This window comes from Salarias fasciatus, chromosome 2 (assembly GCF_902148845.1).
Source record: "Salarias fasciatus chromosome 2, fSalaFa1.1, whole genome shotgun sequence".
Classification (NCBI taxonomy): domain Eukaryota; kingdom Metazoa; phylum Chordata; class Actinopteri; order Blenniiformes; family Blenniidae; genus Salarias; species Salarias fasciatus.
This window is the reverse complement of record NC_043746.1, coordinates 22,474,183-22,494,460: the sequence shown is the minus strand read 5'-3', so window position 1 is coordinate 22,494,460 and position 20,278 is coordinate 22,474,183. Positions and strand designations below refer to the sequence as shown.

The following is a 20,278-nucleotide window of genomic DNA, read 5'->3' as shown; positions in this document are numbered from 1 at the left end:
AGGAACCACAACGGACTCGGCGTTTCATTTGTTATGCATTGATTCAGGCTCATGCTTATCGTTTACATTTCTTACAAAAAAAAAAGTGAAAATGTGTCTAACTGTTGCTGTCATTATCTTTCCTCTCATTTTCTCTGCAGTCGATTGGAGCAGAACTTGATTAAAAGTGTCCCAGCAGGAGCCTTTTCTGCCTACAAGAAGCTCAAGAGGATGTGAGTCTTCCTTCAGTTGCATACATTCAAACGCCCACCAGCATGCACACAATCATGCAGACAAACAGAATTATACATCCTTAAGAGAGTAGAGCTTCCATCTTTTGATGAGACGCATCTGAACTATCAGTAACTCTGACGGCTCTTGATTTAAATTCACTAAATATGCAATATTAGCATCATTGGTTTTGATTCATTCAGTTCTACTCGGCTTCTATTTGGTCTTTGCAAATCATGTCTGTGTTTTCTGAGAGTTGTAAATACATACATTAATCTTGACAGATGGCCTCAGTGGGTCTTGTTTTTAAATTATGGATTGTTTTAGCAGAGCTGATGGCTCAAATGGACACATATGAAATGCAGGAGCACTTCAGACGTAACGAATCAGTGAAATTGACACATTTTTTAACTCCATCTTCAACTATTCTGGTCCAGTTTGCAAAATACTTCAAAATGTGCATAGTGTTTTCTTTTCTGCCTGCATGTGTGCCACATGGAATCTACATCGTTTCATCACGTCTGCCTTTTCTGTATACACATAACCGTTCTGCCTTCTTTATAAAAATTCACTATCTGGGATTCCTTAAAATTTAATGTGTGTGTTTGGACCAAAACACTCTTTTTACAAATGTCTGGCACATTGGTGAGTCTTGTCTGTGATTGGATGGCCACAGTGCAGAAACCTCAGCGGGAACCGTTATGAGTAGTATTGGAAAAACAGAGCTCTATTTATCTTCTTTCTGGTCATTTTTGAATTATTTGAGACATAATAAACAATCTCAGAGTGTGTGAGAAGTGTGTCTGCCAAATCCTGTCAGCAAAGACAGAGTAGGAGCATGAGGGAGGGAAACCTTCATGCTTTGTCACAAAGAAGCTCTGTTGCTATAAAATAAATAATCCAGCAGACACAAATGGCCGTACTTTTCATGTGTCGTCTAGTTTGAAGAAGCTCGGCTTTGGGAAAATGTTTTAAATATGAACCCACCGCTGATTATGAAATCCAAACGCCAGATTCTAAAAATCTCTATTAAAACACTCACTCCCACACAAATCATCTCCTCTTGTCGGTGTCACACACACACACACACACACACACACACACACACACACACACACACACACACACACACACACACACACACAGTAGAGTGTTGCTCACTGGTGAAAAATGTCCTTATCATGCAAATGTCTGAAAATGCTAGACTTGCAGACTTGTGCAAGGTTATAAGGTTATCCACCCCTCTGTACCACAATCTCTACTCACACACACACACACACACACACACACACACACACACACACACACACACACACAGGTGGAGTTTTAACCTCACCTCAACAGCAGCGTTTAATAATATATCTTGCAGCAGTGGACGTGAAAGACATGAAGTGCACTTAACATGCGTCCCGCCACTCTCTCTCTCTCTTTCTCTCTCTCTCTCTCTGTCTTTCTGTCTCATTTACTCACATTTTCACCCCTCCTCACTCTTTTTTTTTTTTTTTTTTTTTTTACTCTTGTCCCTTTGCCTTGACCTCTGCTGATGTATTCCTCCATGATCATTTGTCAGACAGTTCTAGGACATTCACACAAAATGAACCCCATTACTGTGTATTACAGTAATCTCTCTCTCTCTTTCTCTCTCTCTCTCTCTCTCTCTCTCTCTCTCTCCCTCTCTCCCCCCTCCCCACTTTCCTGTCTCTCCCCAGTGATTTAAGTAAGAACCAGATTTCTGACATTGCTGCCGATGCTTTCAGTGGCCTTCGCTCACTCACCTCGCTGTAAGTATGACAAATGCACGCTTCAGAAGACACATGCTCACACATCCATGTACACCAACACACACACACACACCCAGGCAGGGCAGTAATTGTGTTTCCAGACATTAAGCAAATAAAAATGTCGTGGCAGTCAATTTTGACAACTGGAACACAATGCAGCAGGTTTGTGTGAGTGCTGTTTGTTTGGGTGTGTGTTTCTGCCCTTCTATGTGTGTGTGTGTGTGTGTGTGTGTGTTTGTGTGTGTTTGCATTTCTGAGGGTGAATGCGATAAGAACATGAAGGACAGTTTAATTTGAATCAATGTGGAGCATGAAAATGAGACAGACGGACAAGACGGAGCAGACAAGGTGAACCAAACCCGGTGTTAAGACTGAACACACACACACACACACACACACACACACACACGCACACAAACGCGTGCACACACATAAAGCCGACTCAGCTGTTGTAGGAATGTCACTGAGAGGCACGACTTCCCCGCTAAAGACCCTCTGAGGCGCGATGTAGCAAAATATGAAATTTCCCGAGTGAATTAAATCAGATCGGCTGCATTTGGAAAAACACATCACTTCATTCTTCTGACCATCAAATGAGGTAAATGGGCCAAAACTGACTGCTTAGTCAGAAAAGCCAAAGTCTTCAAAAACCGTTCTGTGCTGTTGATACTTTTCACAAGCATTTCCAGTGTTCACAAACAGAGCACGAGGTGTAAACACTGTCATCTGAGTGTTGTTGTTTTTTCTCACCTGGGCAGGGTGCTCTATGGCAACAAGATCACCGAACTGCCCAAGGGCTTATTTGATGGACTGGTTTCTCTCCAGCTACTGTAAGTAATGTCTGCCAGCTCGCCTGTGTTTACCTGAGAGTCTGCATGCTTCAGTCTGGAAAACATTAACTCTGTCACTGAATGGCCAAACAGCCCTGGAAACGCCGCGTTGTTGAACATTTCGGTTCAGAATGAGCCGCTTCAGTTTGTTGTGGAAAATGGCAACCGCCAAGTGGATCGCTAAACATTTGGACAAAAGGACTGTTGACTTGCCAGTTTTATTTTTTTATTTTTTTCCACAAACATAACATATAATCTAAAATACTGTTTAAGCTGCAATACATCCTGTTGGTTCATAGCTTTGAATGTCAAGAGGAAGTCAACACATATAAACCAAAATGACACCAGTGGGATCTCTCCTGCGAGTTCCTGCCGGTGCAGCAGTCTTTGGTCTTCTTCCCATCATGCCCCTGTTATGGCGAATTGATCATTTGGCACAAGCAAACCACATCTACTTGTAAACTGTAATCACAGCTAAGACCAGTGTTATGTCTCCTCATTGCTCAGCAGTTTGTTACAATTTCATGAGAAGAAGAGCAAATTAGGCTCTTCAGCCACAATCAGAGTCCAAATTCTGGTGATCATCGCTGCCGCACCGCAGAGGCGACTTCAGAGCTCCCTCGTCATGCATTCGCTGGCCATCTGTCCCTTTTCTTATGTGTGTGTGTGTGTGCATGCACATATGTGTCTGCAGGGAGGGATTTGGATAAACTGTCCGGCATGAACCACAATGGTCTCCCAAGTTTTTTTTTTTTTTTTTAAACCCTGCAGGAATGCTGTTATTTGTAGATATCTCCTCATGGCTACATGTTCAGATTGCAGTGATAGTTGAGCATGCAGTAACATTCCCAGTTGCGTCTCCTCCGTAACTACTGTATGTGGCATATGGTCCTCGCCGCTGCCGCAGTCCTCTGCAGGAGCGGCTAATGTTCTGGGCTTCTCCGTCGTAAAATGAAGTAGAGCAAAGAGAATGAGGATGAGCGAATCTAACGCACAAACACCTTTTACAGGCTTAGGTGGCTCATTGGGATGCGTGGTGCATAGTGAGAGGGAGGGAGGGAGGGAGGGAGGGGGCTGGATGGAGAGATAAATTAATTGGTGGATGGATGAAGACTGAAAGATGGAAAACGGCGAGCGTACGGAGAAAGACAGCCGTACATGTATGGGAAACAGATTGGATTGACATTAACGTTAACATTAACATTAAACTGTCCAAATCTGAGTTTCCTCCAAAACCTCATGATGCTGCACTCGTAAAATGTTGACCGCCAAATGTGTTTGTGAATATTTTTGTGCACTTTTCTCAAATAGGATGATTCAAGACAGTTTCTGTTCTTTTGTGACCGTTTCATGCAGTGTGTGAATGAATTGCTGTTAATCTGCCACATCTCTGCTCTCCTCGGCAAAGTCACCGCCTCTGACTGCTGGCGATCAAACCAGCGGCTTACAGACGGATTAGGTCTTTTAAATTAAATGACAGAAGTAAAAACACCCCGTCTCCAAAAAGTCACTGAGTTTGCTAAGAGTCCCTCACATATCGTGTCGGAATCCCGAAACACTCCCAGCCCTCGCCGCTGAATGGAGCGCTCCGTCAACCCTCCGCGGCGGAGATGTGTTTATTGCTTTGTCGGCTGCCGGTCGGCTGTTTATATTCTCGCCGCTGCTTTGTTTTACCGGCGCAGCTTCGAGTAATTAGTTCCCCCCGTGAGCTGCCTAATGAGGCATGGATATGTCGCAGAGCAGCACGTGCGCGGTGTTTGCGTGCGTCACCCGCGTGAACGCGCGTGCGGAGTCGGCCGGGCCGGTGCCGGCGCTCGTTAGGCGGACTCCAGACAATTAAGCCGGGCTGCTGCACCAGCAGCCAGTTAGTCACCTGTCAGGCGGAAGAAAGAAGAAGAAAGAAAGAAAGAAAAAGAGAAGGAAGGACAGATGAGAGTTTGTGAGAGAAGCACCGTAACAACGAGTGCGACAGAAGAGCAAAAAAGAAATGCAGAAAATGAGACGGACTACAGGTAGGAGAAGAGGAAATGTAGGGAGAAACCTTGACAAGCTGGATTTATTAGTTAATGAAGTGCAGGTAGGAAACGGACACAGAGACGGAGAGAAGGGTCGAGGGGGAAACTTTTCCTGTCATTTCACTTAATCCCTCCATCACATTTCTCATTTCCCATGTCCTCTCGCCTCCATTCTGTCCGTCAGCCTCTCTCACGTAAACGTATATCTGTGTCACTCCAAATTAAAGTTTCACCTGTCCCCTCCTTGTCTCACTTCATTATTCCCCCCATCCCATCTTCCTGCCTCTATCGTTTCCTCGCCATCTGTCCGTCCCATCAAAACCAGATATTACACTCGCAAACCCAACAGGAGATATTCCCCCTCCTGCTCCACAAATGAAAAAGTGAAAAAGGATGAAACCACAATTTTTGGATTTATGTGTCACGGCCAGAAAAAATATAATCAGGGAGATGTGGGGAAGGGAGGGGCGACTACTGCCAGGGGTGGTGGAAAAAAAACGAAAACAGGAGAAAAGTAGTGCTTTTTCTTCAGAGATGAGTCTCTGGAGAAAAACAAATAATCTGCATGTGTGTTAATCTTTTGTCACGAGCAAAACCAAAGAAAAAACGGATAAAAAATCCAAAATTTAAATACACTTTTTGTCTGATTCAGATTATTGAACGCCAACAAAATCAACTGTTTGAGGGTGAACACCTTTCAAGACCTGCAGAACCTCAACCTGCTGTCCCTGTACGACAACAAGCTGCAAACCATCAGCAAAGGCCTGTTCGCTCCTCTGCGCTCCATCAAGACTCTGTGAGTACCGCAACATCTCAAACAGTTTTATGTGAACTCTTCGGGTATTGATCCACTTCGTATCAAAAAACAGTCACAAACATCATTTCAACAGATGGCTGGAGGTGTCTTTTGCATTCACGGATTTTACTATAACGTATTTATGTATTTCTGAATCTGGAATTCTGCAAGTGTGTCCCTATGATAGTACCGCAGTTTTTATCTGATGTGGAAACAATTAGTTGAGTTGATGCTGGTTCAATAGGAATAATCTTCATGGTAATCTGACCACCTTAAGCTTCTTCGCATGTTTCCCAGGTTTATTAGGATGTTAGGAGGCAGTCAGGCAGATCTCAGGGGATTTCAGTATATCCCCTATGGGCTGAGGCTGCCTGAGGATTCCCCAAGGCAAATCCAGGGACTGTCGCTCTCACTTCTGAGCTCTAACTCTATATAAGCCCTGACTTTACTTGCTGGTGACAATTCTGATGATCTATTCATTTTTTGACTTCTTGTTTAACTATCTTCTATTTCACTTTTTTTTTTTCACACATGTATCTATAATGATTTATATTTGTTTCTTTTTTTCACTGTCTGCAACGCTAATACAAAACATGTTGTCGATTGACAGAAAGAAATTTTCTTTGACCGTTAATGAACTTTAATTCCCTCTGACTGAAACTATTAACCTGTACCTATTGATACCATTTAACAAGTAATAAAAACACTTATTAGTGCAGCTCTATATTAATTTACAAAGCTGTGTATTGATCTCTAAATGGGATCAGCTTAACAGATACCTAATTGGGAATTTCTTTCCATTTATCCACCATAATAATGGTTTATCGGTTTTTACCACCATCTGCTTTTGTAACTGCAACATGCTCTTGAATTATAAAATATAGCACTTCCTGCAAGAGGATTTTACCAGGGAAACATGTTCCAGACACCAGCGGTTTATAGAAAATACACGACAATAGGTTGAATCAGGAGGAATTCAGACTTGGTGTTGCAATCCGAAACCAAAAAAAAATAAAAAAAAAAAAAAAAATCAGAGGAAGCTGTGAAATCCTCTTCTCTGTCACGTTTCTGTCTCTCAGTCATCTGGCCCAGAATCCCTTCATGTGTGACTGTCACCTGAAGTGGCTGGCCGACTACCTGTTCGACAACCCCATCGAGACCAGCGGCGCGCGCTGCAGCCACCCCAGGAGGCTGGCCAACAAGCGCATCAGCCAGGTCAAAGGCAAGAAGTTCAGGTGCACGGGTAAGAGATGAAACTCACACAAACTCAACTCACACTGGAGCTGCAATTTCTTCCTCATGAATATGTGATCATGTGCACTGACACTCTAATAGAAAAACAGAAATCATACATGTAGTCAATGCAGTTTTAGTCTGTGTTACACGTTAAACGGGATTTTAATGCATATTTATGGCCTAAAATATCATTTTTTACTCAACTTTTCCAAAGTATCAAAATGGAAACAAACTAAAATAATTTTCCACAAAGCAAACAATTTCAAGAAAGTGTGACTATTAAAATACACTTCAAACTCTATGTGTTGTCTAACGTCATGTGCTAATTTATGTTTTTATCTTCATATTGTAGGATAAAACTGGTCATAGCTCTTGAAATCAGTCAGCAATAAATAAACATAATAATAATATATTTTTTAAAAAAATCATTCTCTGGACAGATGACAAAGTTGGACGACTATAACTACCAACTCACAGGAGAATATAGACTGGGAGTCATGCATGAGTGAAACCTTTGTGGTAGTTGTTGTGTGTTACTGATCCTGTGCTGTCAGTTCATCTTTCTGGTAGTTTTGTGTCACTGTTGTTTCCGTTGATTCGAGCCACAGGTTTCAATAATTACAAAGCAGACCAGCTGAGAGTACTGAGGGAGCTCAATACTGAGCCCAGCAGGGACTGTCTGCACGATGGGAGAGTGTGTGTGTGTGTGTGTGTGTGTGTGTGTGTGTGTGTGTGTGTGTGTGTGTGTGTGTGTGTGTGTGTTCTTGTATTTCTATCCTTGTTGGGGCCAAATGTCCCCACAAGGATAGCAAAACGTGGAACGACGTGCCTTGTCGGGACCTTTTTCCGGTCCTAAGTAGGAGAAACAGTGTTTTCTTGACCATGTTGTTGTTACTGAAAAAAGTAAAAGTGCAAAAACATTTCTTTAGGGTTAGGCTTTGTTGTGGTGTGGGTTAGGGTTAGGGTAAGGGTCAGGGTTAGGGGCTAGACATGAATGGGAGTCAATGGACGGTCCCCACAAGGATAGAAATACAAGACTGAGCGTGTGTGTGTGTGTGTGTGTGTGTGTGTGTGTCGGAGTCGCTTGTCTCAGATTTTCAGTTTTATACAACAGGAAGGAGTTTTTTTTTTCTAATTTCCCAAAATCTGTGAATTGATGTTAAAGTGGTTCATTGTCAGTCTGCTGCTCTCTGCTTCTTACAGCATTTCTTTTTTTTGTTTTCGTCGTGATATGAATATTAGTTTTTGTTGAAAATTGATCAGTTCAGTGCAGTCAGCACTGATCAGCAATTGATCACAATCAGCATCGATCCTCTCTCTCTCTCACACACACACACACACACACACACACACACGCCCGGACGTTGAGTTTTACACATCAAATGGATCAATTCCACTTTAGACATCAATCACAGCCTCTTGAATTTAAAGCAGCGAGATCTGAGTCATGTGACGTGTTCAGAGCTGGAGAAGGTGGTTTTCAGACGTCTGTTTTCACTTCTGTGTGAATCTGTTCAACTGTAAACACTCAGACCACATCAAAGTGTAAACTCTTCAGTCTCAGAAAAGGAAGCCTCAAAGCTTCTTTTCATTTTCCTATTGACTTACATCAAATGCATCATCCGTTCATTCGAGAGTTTAGAAATAGAATAGAAGTGTTTATTACATTTGTGACACGGTGTGAAAGCAAAACACCCTGAAGATTTAACCCGGTTTGAAATGGATTGTTCAATCCGAGGGGAGGCTGAGCTCAGAGCCGCCTCGATGATCACAACTTCATTTATGCAGCATGTTTCAAACTATTGGTTACAAAGTGTAGCTAAAAGTGAACTAAATGTAAAATGTGTGGTATAGAAGTACTTTGAAAAAAAGATTTTGTAAAAAATAATGCTTTTACCAAGCAGCCAAGGTTTGGTTCCTCATCAGGACAAGTCAGCTTAAAGGAAGCTCCTTTCAGATCAGGCAGGAAAAACAGGCTCGTCAAGAGTCAAAGGTCATTGTGAGACAGAGTCTGACCATTGAAAGATTCAGACATGAGAAATATAATTGTGGAAAAAAGCCCAGAGGGAGCCATTGGACGAAGATGAAAATGTTTTTGATGAACTATAGTCTCTTTATATAATATTTACAAGTACAAAAGTACAGGGAGTTGCAGGAATTTAATCAGGAAGATGTGAACGCCTGTGAATCTGACTATGAAATATACATGTTTAGCAGTTTTGATTAAAATCATGCACAAATTACATTTGTAGCTCAGCTCACTCTGGCACATTCTGTTATTTTGAGATTGAGGTAACCTGGGTTTAAACATCTGTCCACACAACTCGGACTGATGCTGCTCATGCAGAGAAAACACATTTGTGTTTTGAAAAATAACAGAACAAGGTTGAAAGTGGCTTCTTTCATAAGAATCTGCATCTATTTGATTTGAAGTGTTTCCCATTGAAAATGCGTTGAGCAAACACTGGCGGCTTACTGATGCTATTCAGCCGTTAGGTTTTATCAAGCGTGTTTTATTTATTAGAACCTCGAAGCCCACTAGACTTGTTTCAGTAAATTTTTAATGCTGAATATTTTGTGAAATTAAATTCTCCTCCCCCACTGTTTGGGAAAATGATTTATTATTATTTTTTTTTTCAAAATAAGACTGAAAGGGGTTTGACTGAAAAACGAAGCGATAAAGAAATCCCCCTAAAGCTGGGTTTGGCTGTCATCTCTGCTTCAGCCCCTCCTGTCTGCAGTCCCACGCTGCCTCTCCTTGCATCTCCTCTTCCTCTTTGGACCTTTTGTGGACATTTTTTGCTATTGGTGGGCAGTTCTCTGGCCCCGCCCCCCTCCCGCCTTCCTGTGTGGATCTGCAGCTGTCTGTTGCCTCTCCTATCCTGTATGGACCCCGCCCTCCCCTGACTGATTGGCGCAGCTCTCTGTTGCCCCGCCTTCCTCCTGTGTGGACCTGCATTCTGATTGGTTCGTGCAGCTGTCTCTTGTGCTTGATCTAACCATGTGGCCCCGCCTACTGTGACATCACATGGTTCCGTCAAGCGCCAGGGACCGCCCGGCACACGCCTACCTACCTGCCTCTCCCAGCCAATCATGCGCCTCGGAGCAAAAACCCGGGGTCACACGCCCGACCTCCATTCGTTTCAGTGTCTGTGCAACGCTTGAAGGACTGTGGTTGAAATAAATGAGCCTGTGCAGCCCGCGCAGGGTCAGTAGTTTCACCTGGAAACCAACAAAATGTGTGTTTCGCCGTCAGTTTCTCCTCCTCATAGCCTGTGTGCATGTTTGGTTCGACACGATTTGAAATGCATTTGCTTCCTTGTAAATTATTTGAAAAATCCAATGTGCAATACAACCCCAATTCAAGAAAAGTTGGGACACTTGCAGAGAGTGGAAATGAAGAAACGATGCAAGTATGTGCAAATTTGTAGAAGGCTTTGCTCAAATGATGCGTCTCTTCATTTTCTGTGGACACTTTATCAGGGCAAAGGTCGTGTGGGCTGATCTAGGAGGAAGTTTCACCATTTTGTGTTCCACTGGAAGGTCAAACAGCTCATTCAAAATGATAGAAAGCTGCGCAGGACTTGGGGTCGTCCCAACTTTTTTGAATCTCGAGTCGTATTTCCAGTGCTGCTTTGTTCATGTGCAATGTGTGACACTTTTTCTTTGCATTTTGATGATTCATTTAACAAAGCTGATTTACATGTTTTTTTGCTTCGCCCTTGTGCTTGCATGTCCACATAGATGCACAGCAGCCACAGAACAGGGACAAATATGTAGACCTAAAGCTCAATAGCACCAGCTGTAGTCAGAATCTTTCCAGGGTGCATTACAGCTCAAGCATGAATTTGATGTCTAACATATATTTCTATGCAATGTTAGAAAATAAATGGTTTTCGTGGCCTTCCTCTTCTCTAAAGCAGTCCAGTGGCATGGCAGTGTTTCAGCTTAATTCTATTTCTGCCCAAAACCCACATCCACACCTCTACTTTACAGATCATCAACACCTTCACTTCATTATTGGCTCAGGTTTTTCCTTTCAGCCTTTCTCTTCTAACACCTGACAAACCAGTCATGTGGAAGTCAAAGTTGGAAATATTATCCTTCAGCGGAAGCAGGGAGATATGTTATATATGTTATATTAATTTTCGTTTGCACCCCACATATCACAGATTATTCATTAGCAACATTAATTAAACATAACTTAACAGTTTTTATAAGCAAATAGAGGAGGGCTGCACAATATATCACAAAAAATGTGACATAAACATGTACAATGTGTATATCGTAACAGTGTGATAAATCACATATTCTTACATTTGGCAGTCATGTTCTGCAGATACATAGTATGATGATGTATGCCTGATCCAACTGGTTATTATGTTTTGTTCCCAGAAAATATTTAAAAAATATATCAAATTTTTTTGGTCAGTTTTACGCACTGAGACAGAAAATATCAAACATAATCATCAAGATACAAACCAGCTGTGTCAAACTGTATCAGTCTCATCAGTTGCTCCTGCAGCAGTGCATTGGAGGACACGTGGGGGAGGGCAGATGATTTGGAGTGGGGTAGTTCTGCATGGCCACCACTGTAAATCCAATTACCACACAGATATCCAGGTGGTTTTATGGAATCATCTTGTAGATAAATGTGTTTTAACCCCGGATGTTTTGCATTAACAAGGTGAGCCAGAAACCACTCCTGCTATTTAGATATAATATGAGCAGATATTATTTATGGCTGCGTGTCCTGCGGAGCGGACCTGGCTTGCATCAGGACGCTCTGGTGTCTGTGAAGCACGGACTGCAGGCCTCTTATTGTTCTCACGGTTATCGTTTCTTCTGTTTCCTCTGGTTGCTCTGCTGTTTGTCTGTCAGCCTGTTCATCTGCTGCCTCAACCTTCTTGGCTGTTTAGTTCGTTTAACTTTGGCAGAATTAACTTGTTTCCCTCAGACTCCTCTATTTTTGTGCACCCATTTCTTATAGCCTGTCATCATTAAACTGTCAACATTGTTCACATGGACGGGAAGGTGCCATTGAACTGACACTGAACGAGCTCTGCAACGTCAATGCAACTTCATGTTTCACAGAGAAATATTTGCATAAACGTAATCTAATGCAGAAAAAAAAAATCGAAAGATCATAAATACTGATGTGCTTCACCTTCAAAACAGTCTTCAGGTGAAACTGTAATTTCATAGTAGTTAAATAATTACTGACGCAACAATAGTTACATGACCATTTATGGATTCATACACAAAAGGTCTTAATGGCAGTTTTTATTAATGCTGTAAGATATCAGGATTTTTGTTTCTTTTACTACATTTAGATATGCTGCATTCATGTCTTTCAAATAGTGAGACAAACAAAATTTATTAATCCTTTGTACCGGGAATAGAGCAATGATCGTACATACAAATGTCGTTATTAAGTAGTAATAGCAGCGATTACTATATAATGCAAATGCAAAGAAGGAAGGATAAGAATGCACTAAGAATAGCATTAAATGTAATATAATATTATGTTATAAAAAATAAGTATCCTAGCATTCTGTAATATAAACTATAAACTGTCTATATTTATACTGTAAAGAAGTACATGCATAAAACAACTTCATAAGCTAGAGTTTTGGGGGAAAAAGTTTCTATACATAAGGATATAAATGCACAGTGGATAAAACTAAAGCATATCCTTGTGAGACATAGACAAATACAGTAGAAGTGAAAATAACATCCTAATCAAAAGTGCATATGATTTGTTGTGTGTATTTTCCCCTCATTGTTACCTAATGCAGGCTCATTTATGCTTCCACTTTCTTGCATGGACAACCTTAAAATCTTAAACCCATATAATGACCCATCATGGCAACATGATGTCTGGTATTTGTCACCCTTAAACAGGAACTCTGCATTTCATGCCAATTTGTTTATGTTTTTGCACGATTAGTCACTGGAAAGCCCAGCCTGTCACCCCACACCACACCAAGACTCAGTTTGCATAAATATATTTGACCTGGACACCTCAGACTCACGTCCTGCGACAAAGAGCAAGAATGAATTGCCAGGTTTCAGGAGGATTTATGTGTTGGACAGCAATGACCCAGAGGTTAGAGCAGGAAGGTTCAGGTTCAAATCCTACCCAAGGTTGTGTCTGAAGGGGAATCATAAACACGTTTTGACAGGAAGCAGAGCAGCAACAGAATCAAGACTTCTGGTGTGGTTCCATCTATTTACATTTTGCATTCTCGGTCAAAAAAGATTGACGTTTACAAACAGGACTGTATAAATTTGTTAAAATGCAACTTTTGTCTTTTTCATTCTTTTCATCTCTTTATTTCCGTTTCATTCAATCATGTTTCTGTCTTCACATTCTGGTCATCTGTACCTTCATCATTCAACTCTTACATTTTCCATCTTATTTTTGGTTCTTGTTCCCGGACCCCTCTCTCTCTCTGCTGCCCCCTCCAGGCCAGGAGGACTACCGCAGCCGTCTCAGCGGGGAGTGCTTCCAGGATCTGGTGTGTCCGGAGAAATGCCGCTGCGAGGGCACAGTGGTCGACTGCTCCAACCTGAAACTGATGAAGATACCTCCACACATCCCTGAACACACCACCGACCTGTGAGTCTGCTTCAGGTGTCTCCGAGCGCCTGGTGTTGGACTCTTCGCACCCTGTCACGTTTCAACTGGCCTGTCACTTCACTTTTCTTTTAATTTCTCAGGCATATGCACGGACTCCAAACATCCCTTCCCACAAATGAGAATATGTACAGTCAGCCGTAAAGGGCATGAACAGCCTTGAATCGTAAAGCATGCGGTCTTGTTTACATTCACAGTCGTGCACAAATGCAAATACGCCATTCACATGCAATCTCTGCTTCTGTGTCTCGCTTGGCGCAGTATCACGAATGTCACTTCTCATTTTTAGCTCCCGCACTAAAATGCCCCCCAACAGTCTTTTCCATCTTCCTCCGAGTCCCACAGGAGCCATCATCATGTCTGGCGAAGAGTCTCACACTTGAATACTGAACAGCCCAATGGATCATTCATTTTTTTTTCCCCCAGTGATACAAAGGAGAAGCATATATGCAATGGAAAATATAATGGGACTGTGAAAAAGGTTAGAGAGAGTGTAGGAAGTTAGGATCGGTGCAGCTTGAAGTCACAAACAGTCGATGCTCACACTGCTGTAGCTGTGTTGTAGTTTTAGATTTGATACATACAAACACACGTATGCAGATGATGTGAATGTATTACTGCTTTGAGGTTTGTCCTCAAGTCAAGTTTGTTTTTTTAAATATATAAGTCAAGCACATGTTTTCTTTTTATATATGTGAGTGCATGATAAGTAATTTGATCATGGCAGAATAAACTTTTCTTTTATAACATTTATTTTTACAGGCAGAATTACACAGTAAAACAGTTTATTCATAAAATAATTCTCCTACTTCATTAATAATATTTTTTTTTTTTCTAGAGTGGACTAAAGTCAGCAAGATAAAATGTTCTTTTAAAACCATGACCGTGAGCTTTTGGCATTCAAAAAATACAATTGTCAATTTGTGCGGACATTCATTGGGATGTTTAGTAATGAACAAATTAGTCATTTCAAGCAGAATATGTTTACAATTCATGTTTCGGGGAACAAAATAAGAGAAACGTCTGTAATGAAAAGAGACAGGACAACGTTCTGCCGAATTTCTTCTTTCAAAAAATGGAAACATTAAAAGCTTTAAACACACAATTTAATGTATGTACATTAAAAATTGGCAATAAGCTGTGCAGATGTGATAACATTCATACAAAGCAAGACAAAAATGTGTTAGGGGTAGAATTGCAACAAGGAAAAAGGATTTTGTGCTCAAATCTGAAGCCTCGTTTCACTTCCCTCCTTGATGAAATATTCAATAAGTTAATATAGAAATACACCCAGAAGCGAGGTTTCGGCTGGATGGCTGGCAGCTTTAAGAAGTGTGTGACGGACGGCGAGCGTGTGTGACGGTGGTGACGAGCGGCTCTGAGGCAGCTGCTGGAGTGTTTCCCACTCTCTCAGTTGTATCGTGTTGAATTCCGGTTTGGCTTCACATAACTAATAATGCCAGTTTCCTACACACCATTAGCTCCCAATTCATCTGTCTTTGGCGTTCCCTCTGTGAACCTTCGGATCCCTCGGTCCTTCCCGACTTCCCCTGCATCCGTTCCCCGGGCGCTCCGTGTCAGAGATGTATACTTTGTCCTTTACGGTTGGTTAGAGGGCGTATCAAAGTTTCTGCTGTTCTCGACACGCTGCCTCTCGTTTTCTTTCTTTCTTTCTTTCTTTCTTTCTTTCCTTCAAGAACCACCAGTAGGTTTCCGCACACACACTCTGCAGCTGTCAGTCGTGCCCTGTAACCTGCCTTATCAGGGGAAATCAGGGGAGGTTGTGGTTCAGCTGAAGGCTTATATATTTTCTGCTCTCTTTCTTTCATGCGTCCATCTTTCTGTCTTCCTGAGCAACTGCCTCCAATAGCCATAAAAGACCTTGACACTGGCCTTGGGACTGTTGAATAAGTATAAAATCAATCCAAAGAGATTTGCACTCTTTTAAATGTACTGTACACTGTCAGCTGATAACAAGAGTCGTGGATCACGATTTAAAGAGATTCCAAACTGCTCTCTTCACATTCAAGGTAAACGCTGCATCATTTCCCTACCGCCACCAATTTTTCAGGCGCCTAAATTCGGTTGGCTTCGCGCAGATTCGATCTGTCCTTTAACCCTTCGTACCTCATTAGAAAGCACGAAGCTGAGCCGTCACTTTCCAGGGTTTATCTCACTCAGTCGGCACATACACATGCACTCAGAGCATCCTCTCAGCGGCACCCTTTTAGTACAAATTACTTCAATAAAGCAGATGTCGAGCTTCCTATCTTTCAAACTGTTTTCCTCCTGGCTTAGGGCGGTGTGGATATTGATGACTACATCCAAGAGATTAATTTCTCTTCTCTTCTCTTCTCTTCTCTTCTCTTCTCTTCTCTTCTCTTCTCTTCTCTTCTCTTCTCTTCTCTTCTCTTCTCTTCTCTTCGTCATCCATGTGGCCTAAATTGCAACCCATTTGTCTCATGAAACCATAAATCTCTAATTTACTCTTCTTGTCTCCCTCTCTTTAGGCGATTAAACGACAATGACATTGCTGTCCTGGAGGCCGCCGGGACTTTTAAGAAGTTGCCCAACTTGAAAAAGATGTACGTATGTTACGTTATATATTGCTGGTCACAGGAGGGCTGTGTGTCTCTCTTCCTGTTTGCACATTGCTTTAACCTAAAGTCCTGTTCAGCGAGGGATTAAAGTGGATCAGACAGAGAAGTCGGGGATCATGTTTATCAGAAGAGGATCAGTGTGGATGTTCTTTGTCAGGTCTGGTGGTAAACAGCAATTTAAAGATGTTCAAAGTTTAACCAAGCAGGCGATGGATAAATACCTGAGGAAAAACAGTAGAAATACCAATTTAGCTTCTCTAATTATTTGATTGTGAAAGAAAGTACAGCTGTTCATGTGGAGTCAATGGGAAAGTTACAAAAAAAAAGTGTACGACTATTGTCATTGTAATGCTGTTTGTCATCCTTGAAATAGCAACTTAATCATTAGTATTGATCTTGATAATGTTGTAGTCAAGACCACCAAACCAGAGACCAAGTCAAGACCAGAGCGTCTGAAGACCAAGACTAGACCGAGTCCTTATGGGGCCGAGACCAAATCAATACCAGAACCCTGAAATTGTGGTCTGGAGACCAAGGCCTCCACATTCACCCAGTATTGGTGAAACTCAAACCTTCTCAATCATTTCACCTCCTGCATGGATCAATGTTGTGACCACCTGCTTTGATCCGTTCACTGTAACACTGAAGTATTTTCTTCACATGCTGGAATGAGAAAGAAAACCAAAGCTAGGAAATACCTGGAGAATCTAAACAACAACACAAGATGGAGCAAGAATGAAGAAAAAGTGAAGGAGAGAAAGAATAAAATGAGAGAACAGTGATATTTATAGTGATAAGATAAAAAAAGAAGAGAAAACTTTGATGCAGTGACAATGGAAGGAAAAAGGAGAGATTGAGGATCCAGTCAGGGTGACTGAAGTCAGGCGGGAGGATGGAGAGACGCACTCTGGAGATGGAATGATGGGAAGGGTTGGGATGGCGGTATGGACGAAGCAAATATTAAATGGAAATAGAAGATGGGCCTTCAGTCCAGATTTACAGTCGGCCCTTATCTACAAGCTACTCTGGGTTTGTGTGTGTGCGATAGAGAAAGACAGAACGGTTGATTTATTGAAGAGGAAATTGCTAACCATCTAGCAGTGTCACTGACGATATAGATTGGCCAGCGCTCATTTCCATTTTCCTTCCCTTAATTCCATCCTTCTCCTTCATCTTCTCCATACACCTCCCTCCGTTTCACCTTTTTTTCTCCCCCTTGCATCAGCTATGCAGGCCTGTCTTGCTTCCCTCCCTCTTTTCCCCACTCTTCTCCATCTACTTGCCTCTTCTGTTCTCCTCCCTTCTCATCTTTTATGAATGTGATAAGAGGAAACACAAAACTATCCATGAATGAAAGCTACAGGAGTTGTGATGGCTATCATCTCCAGTTATTGTCTCTGCGGCCCGACGCTCTCTTTGCTCCTTCATTTGAGTCATTGTGTGAGCTGAAAGGAGAGATAGTGATCATTCTTATTTGCTGTGACCACTTGTCTCATTTACTTTTGTGTTTGTTGCATGTGTGTGTCTGTCTGCAGTGTCCTTTGAGAGTTTTTTTTTTTTTTTTCTTTTGTCAAAGCGGGCCCGTTATCGAAAAATCTATTATCATACCAGACAAGGATATTATGATGAAAGACAGAAGAGTTAACATTTATTAGTTGAAGGGACATGATTGATTACTGCAATTAAATGTGGAAGGTGATCTATGAGTTGGTCTAATAAGCACATGCATTTGCATGAGCACTTGTCTGATCTTTTTTGTTGATCTCTTGCGAACAACTTCATACGCAATCTTCACTTGTGCTGTGGCTTAAAGAAATACATGCAAGTAAGCATTTGAGGGGAAGATTTGTGAAATTCTTCTTAGTTTCGACAGGGATGGACAAGAACAATACTACCATAATAAGCATCTTTCATCAAGATGTTGTCGTCTTTCTGGAAACGTCTTCCATCATAAAACACAGTGAAATGTCCAAAGAGTCTATTTGTATTGAAAAATACGTGTTTTAACTTTTATTTCATCGATGTGAAATACCTGGACTCCCGTCTGAATTGGTGTCATTCCTGCAGCAACCTGAGCAACAACAAACTGAGGGACATCCGCGAAGGCGCCTTTGATGGAGCAGCTGGAGTTTTGGAGTTGCTGCTCACGGGGAACAAGCTCACCGGACTGCAGGGACGCATGTTCAAAGGCCTCAGCGGCCTGAAAACTCTGTAAGTGGATTCACATCAGCGTGTGCTCACGTGTGTGTCTCTCTGACTCATGTCGTCGGGCTGTGTGGTGACCACAAACCCGTCTTTTACAGGGTTTTCCAGTTTGCGTCCCTTTTGTTCTCCAAGTTCCCATTTTAATAAGGACTTCTTCTTTTTTTTTGACTTTCACAACAAAGCATGTTGACTGTTTCTGACTTTAAAGATTTTCTTTGTTGTGTTTCCTGTCTGAGAACCGTTTGGCTCTGCCCAGCAGGGGTTCAAGTTCTGTCCTGGCGGTGACTGCTGTCACTGTTAATACATCAGGCTTCTCTTGGTGGACTTCATTAACTTTATTTATTTATTTATTTTTTTTAAGTAGAAGGCCGGAGTTGTTTACCCACTCACCCTGAAATCAAGGCTAATAAGTGCACATTGTTGATCCTTTAAATCGGGCTCCTGCTCTAAAGAGGCTGGCTAGTTTCCAATTAGAGGTTACAGGATAGTGCACGGAATCATGAGCTGCTGCTGTCTGTGCACGCTCAGTAATGACTGTCTAATGCTATCATGTATATATATGCTGAATAATGACTCTCTAATGGCATCATGGCTGCCTCTGTATTATGTTAAGAGGCTCCCTGCTCCAGTAATAGCCTTGCTAACTAGGTTAGCCTGTTCCAGATATTGCTAATGCTAACTAACTCAGTTAGCCTGGTCCCACATGACGGCTTGTCCGAAGCTAATGTCGTATTACAGAGTCTGTCACAGTCGTTCCATGGTTTGGCTTCGCTCCTGCTGTGTGTTTTATCTTCCGGTTCAGTTTTCTTCTTTCCGAGCACGTGCAAGTATAAATAATAATATTTGATGTGTCAAATAAAAGCCATTCATTTTATTGATTTCATTTCATTTCATTTCGTGACCATTGTGGCCTTTGTTGAACTTATGTTCCTGAACCATATTGTAATTGATATGATCATAGTGGACTATACTGTAAATATAAAGACCTGCCAGATCCTGGAAATCCAGAAGGCATCCCAACAACTGTCAACCTAAAACATCTGACAATATATGAAACGTGAGGAAATCATGCATCGAATCAAAAGTTTTGAGGTTTCTTCTTTGGCTGTTTGAAAACAATTCCAACATAAATCACATGCAGCATGATGAGTAAAAAAATTACTATACTGCATAATTTTATAATTAACTTTTAAGATTGAGTATGTGACATTTAAGAAATGCATCATCCGGCTGCAGTGGGTCTGTGTACATTTTCTAACTTATGTGTGGATTTGGTTGTATTCTTCAGTGTGAAAAAGTGCAAATTGTCACATTTTGTGTTTGCAGCATGTTGAGGAGCAACCAGATCAGCTGCATTGACAACAGCACGTTCACCGGTCTGAGCTCGGTGCGGCTACTGTCGCTGTACGACAACAGGATCTCCAGCATCGCCCCGGGAGCCTTTTCCACCCTGCACTCCCTGTCTACCATGTGAGCGTCACCTTATTGAAAACCTCCATCTTTCTGCCACACTTTTACTGTATTTTGGTTTGATTTTTCTCCCTTTTATGTGTTGTTGCTCAGCATGTCTCACCACCTGGCCACACTTCACAACACATTTGTCTCCTTTAATTTCTTTCTTTACACCCGAACTTTTCTACCTTTCTGTGGGAGTCATTGTAGATGCAGCACACACACACACACACACACACACACACACACACACACACACCTCTCTGGACATTATTCTCCTCGCTGTTGCTCTCCATCATTATCGACTAGATTGGTCTGGATCCCAGGACATTTGTTATCGAAACGAAATATATTTCAGCATACACACACACACACACACACACATATACGCACAAATGCATGTGCACACACACACATACACACACACACACACACACACACACACACACACACACATACGTGCGTGCACCCGTACACACGTACACTCCCAGGCACAGACAACTGCATCTCTAA

General features: G+C 41.9%; 1 protein-coding gene across 1 annotated transcript in view; it reads left to right on the top strand.

Moving 5' to 3' along the window:
* Positions 1-20,278, top strand: part of slit3 (slit homolog 3 (Drosophila)) — a 288,135-nt gene that overhangs the window by 217,045 nt on the left and 50,812 nt on the right. The window contains exons 10-18 of the mRNA XM_030116436.1: positions 141-212; positions 1,920-1,991; positions 2,750-2,821; positions 5,489-5,632; positions 6,712-6,875; positions 13,340-13,490; positions 16,019-16,093; positions 18,176-18,319; positions 19,640-19,783. Coding sequence (XP_029972296.1) covers positions 141-212; positions 1,920-1,991; positions 2,750-2,821; positions 5,489-5,632; positions 6,712-6,875; positions 13,340-13,490; positions 16,019-16,093; positions 18,176-18,319; positions 19,640-19,783 — 1,038 coding nt within the window. The remainder of the gene's footprint in view (positions 1-140; positions 213-1,919; positions 1,992-2,749; positions 2,822-5,488; positions 5,633-6,711; positions 6,876-13,339; positions 13,491-16,018; positions 16,094-18,175; positions 18,320-19,639; positions 19,784-20,278) is intronic.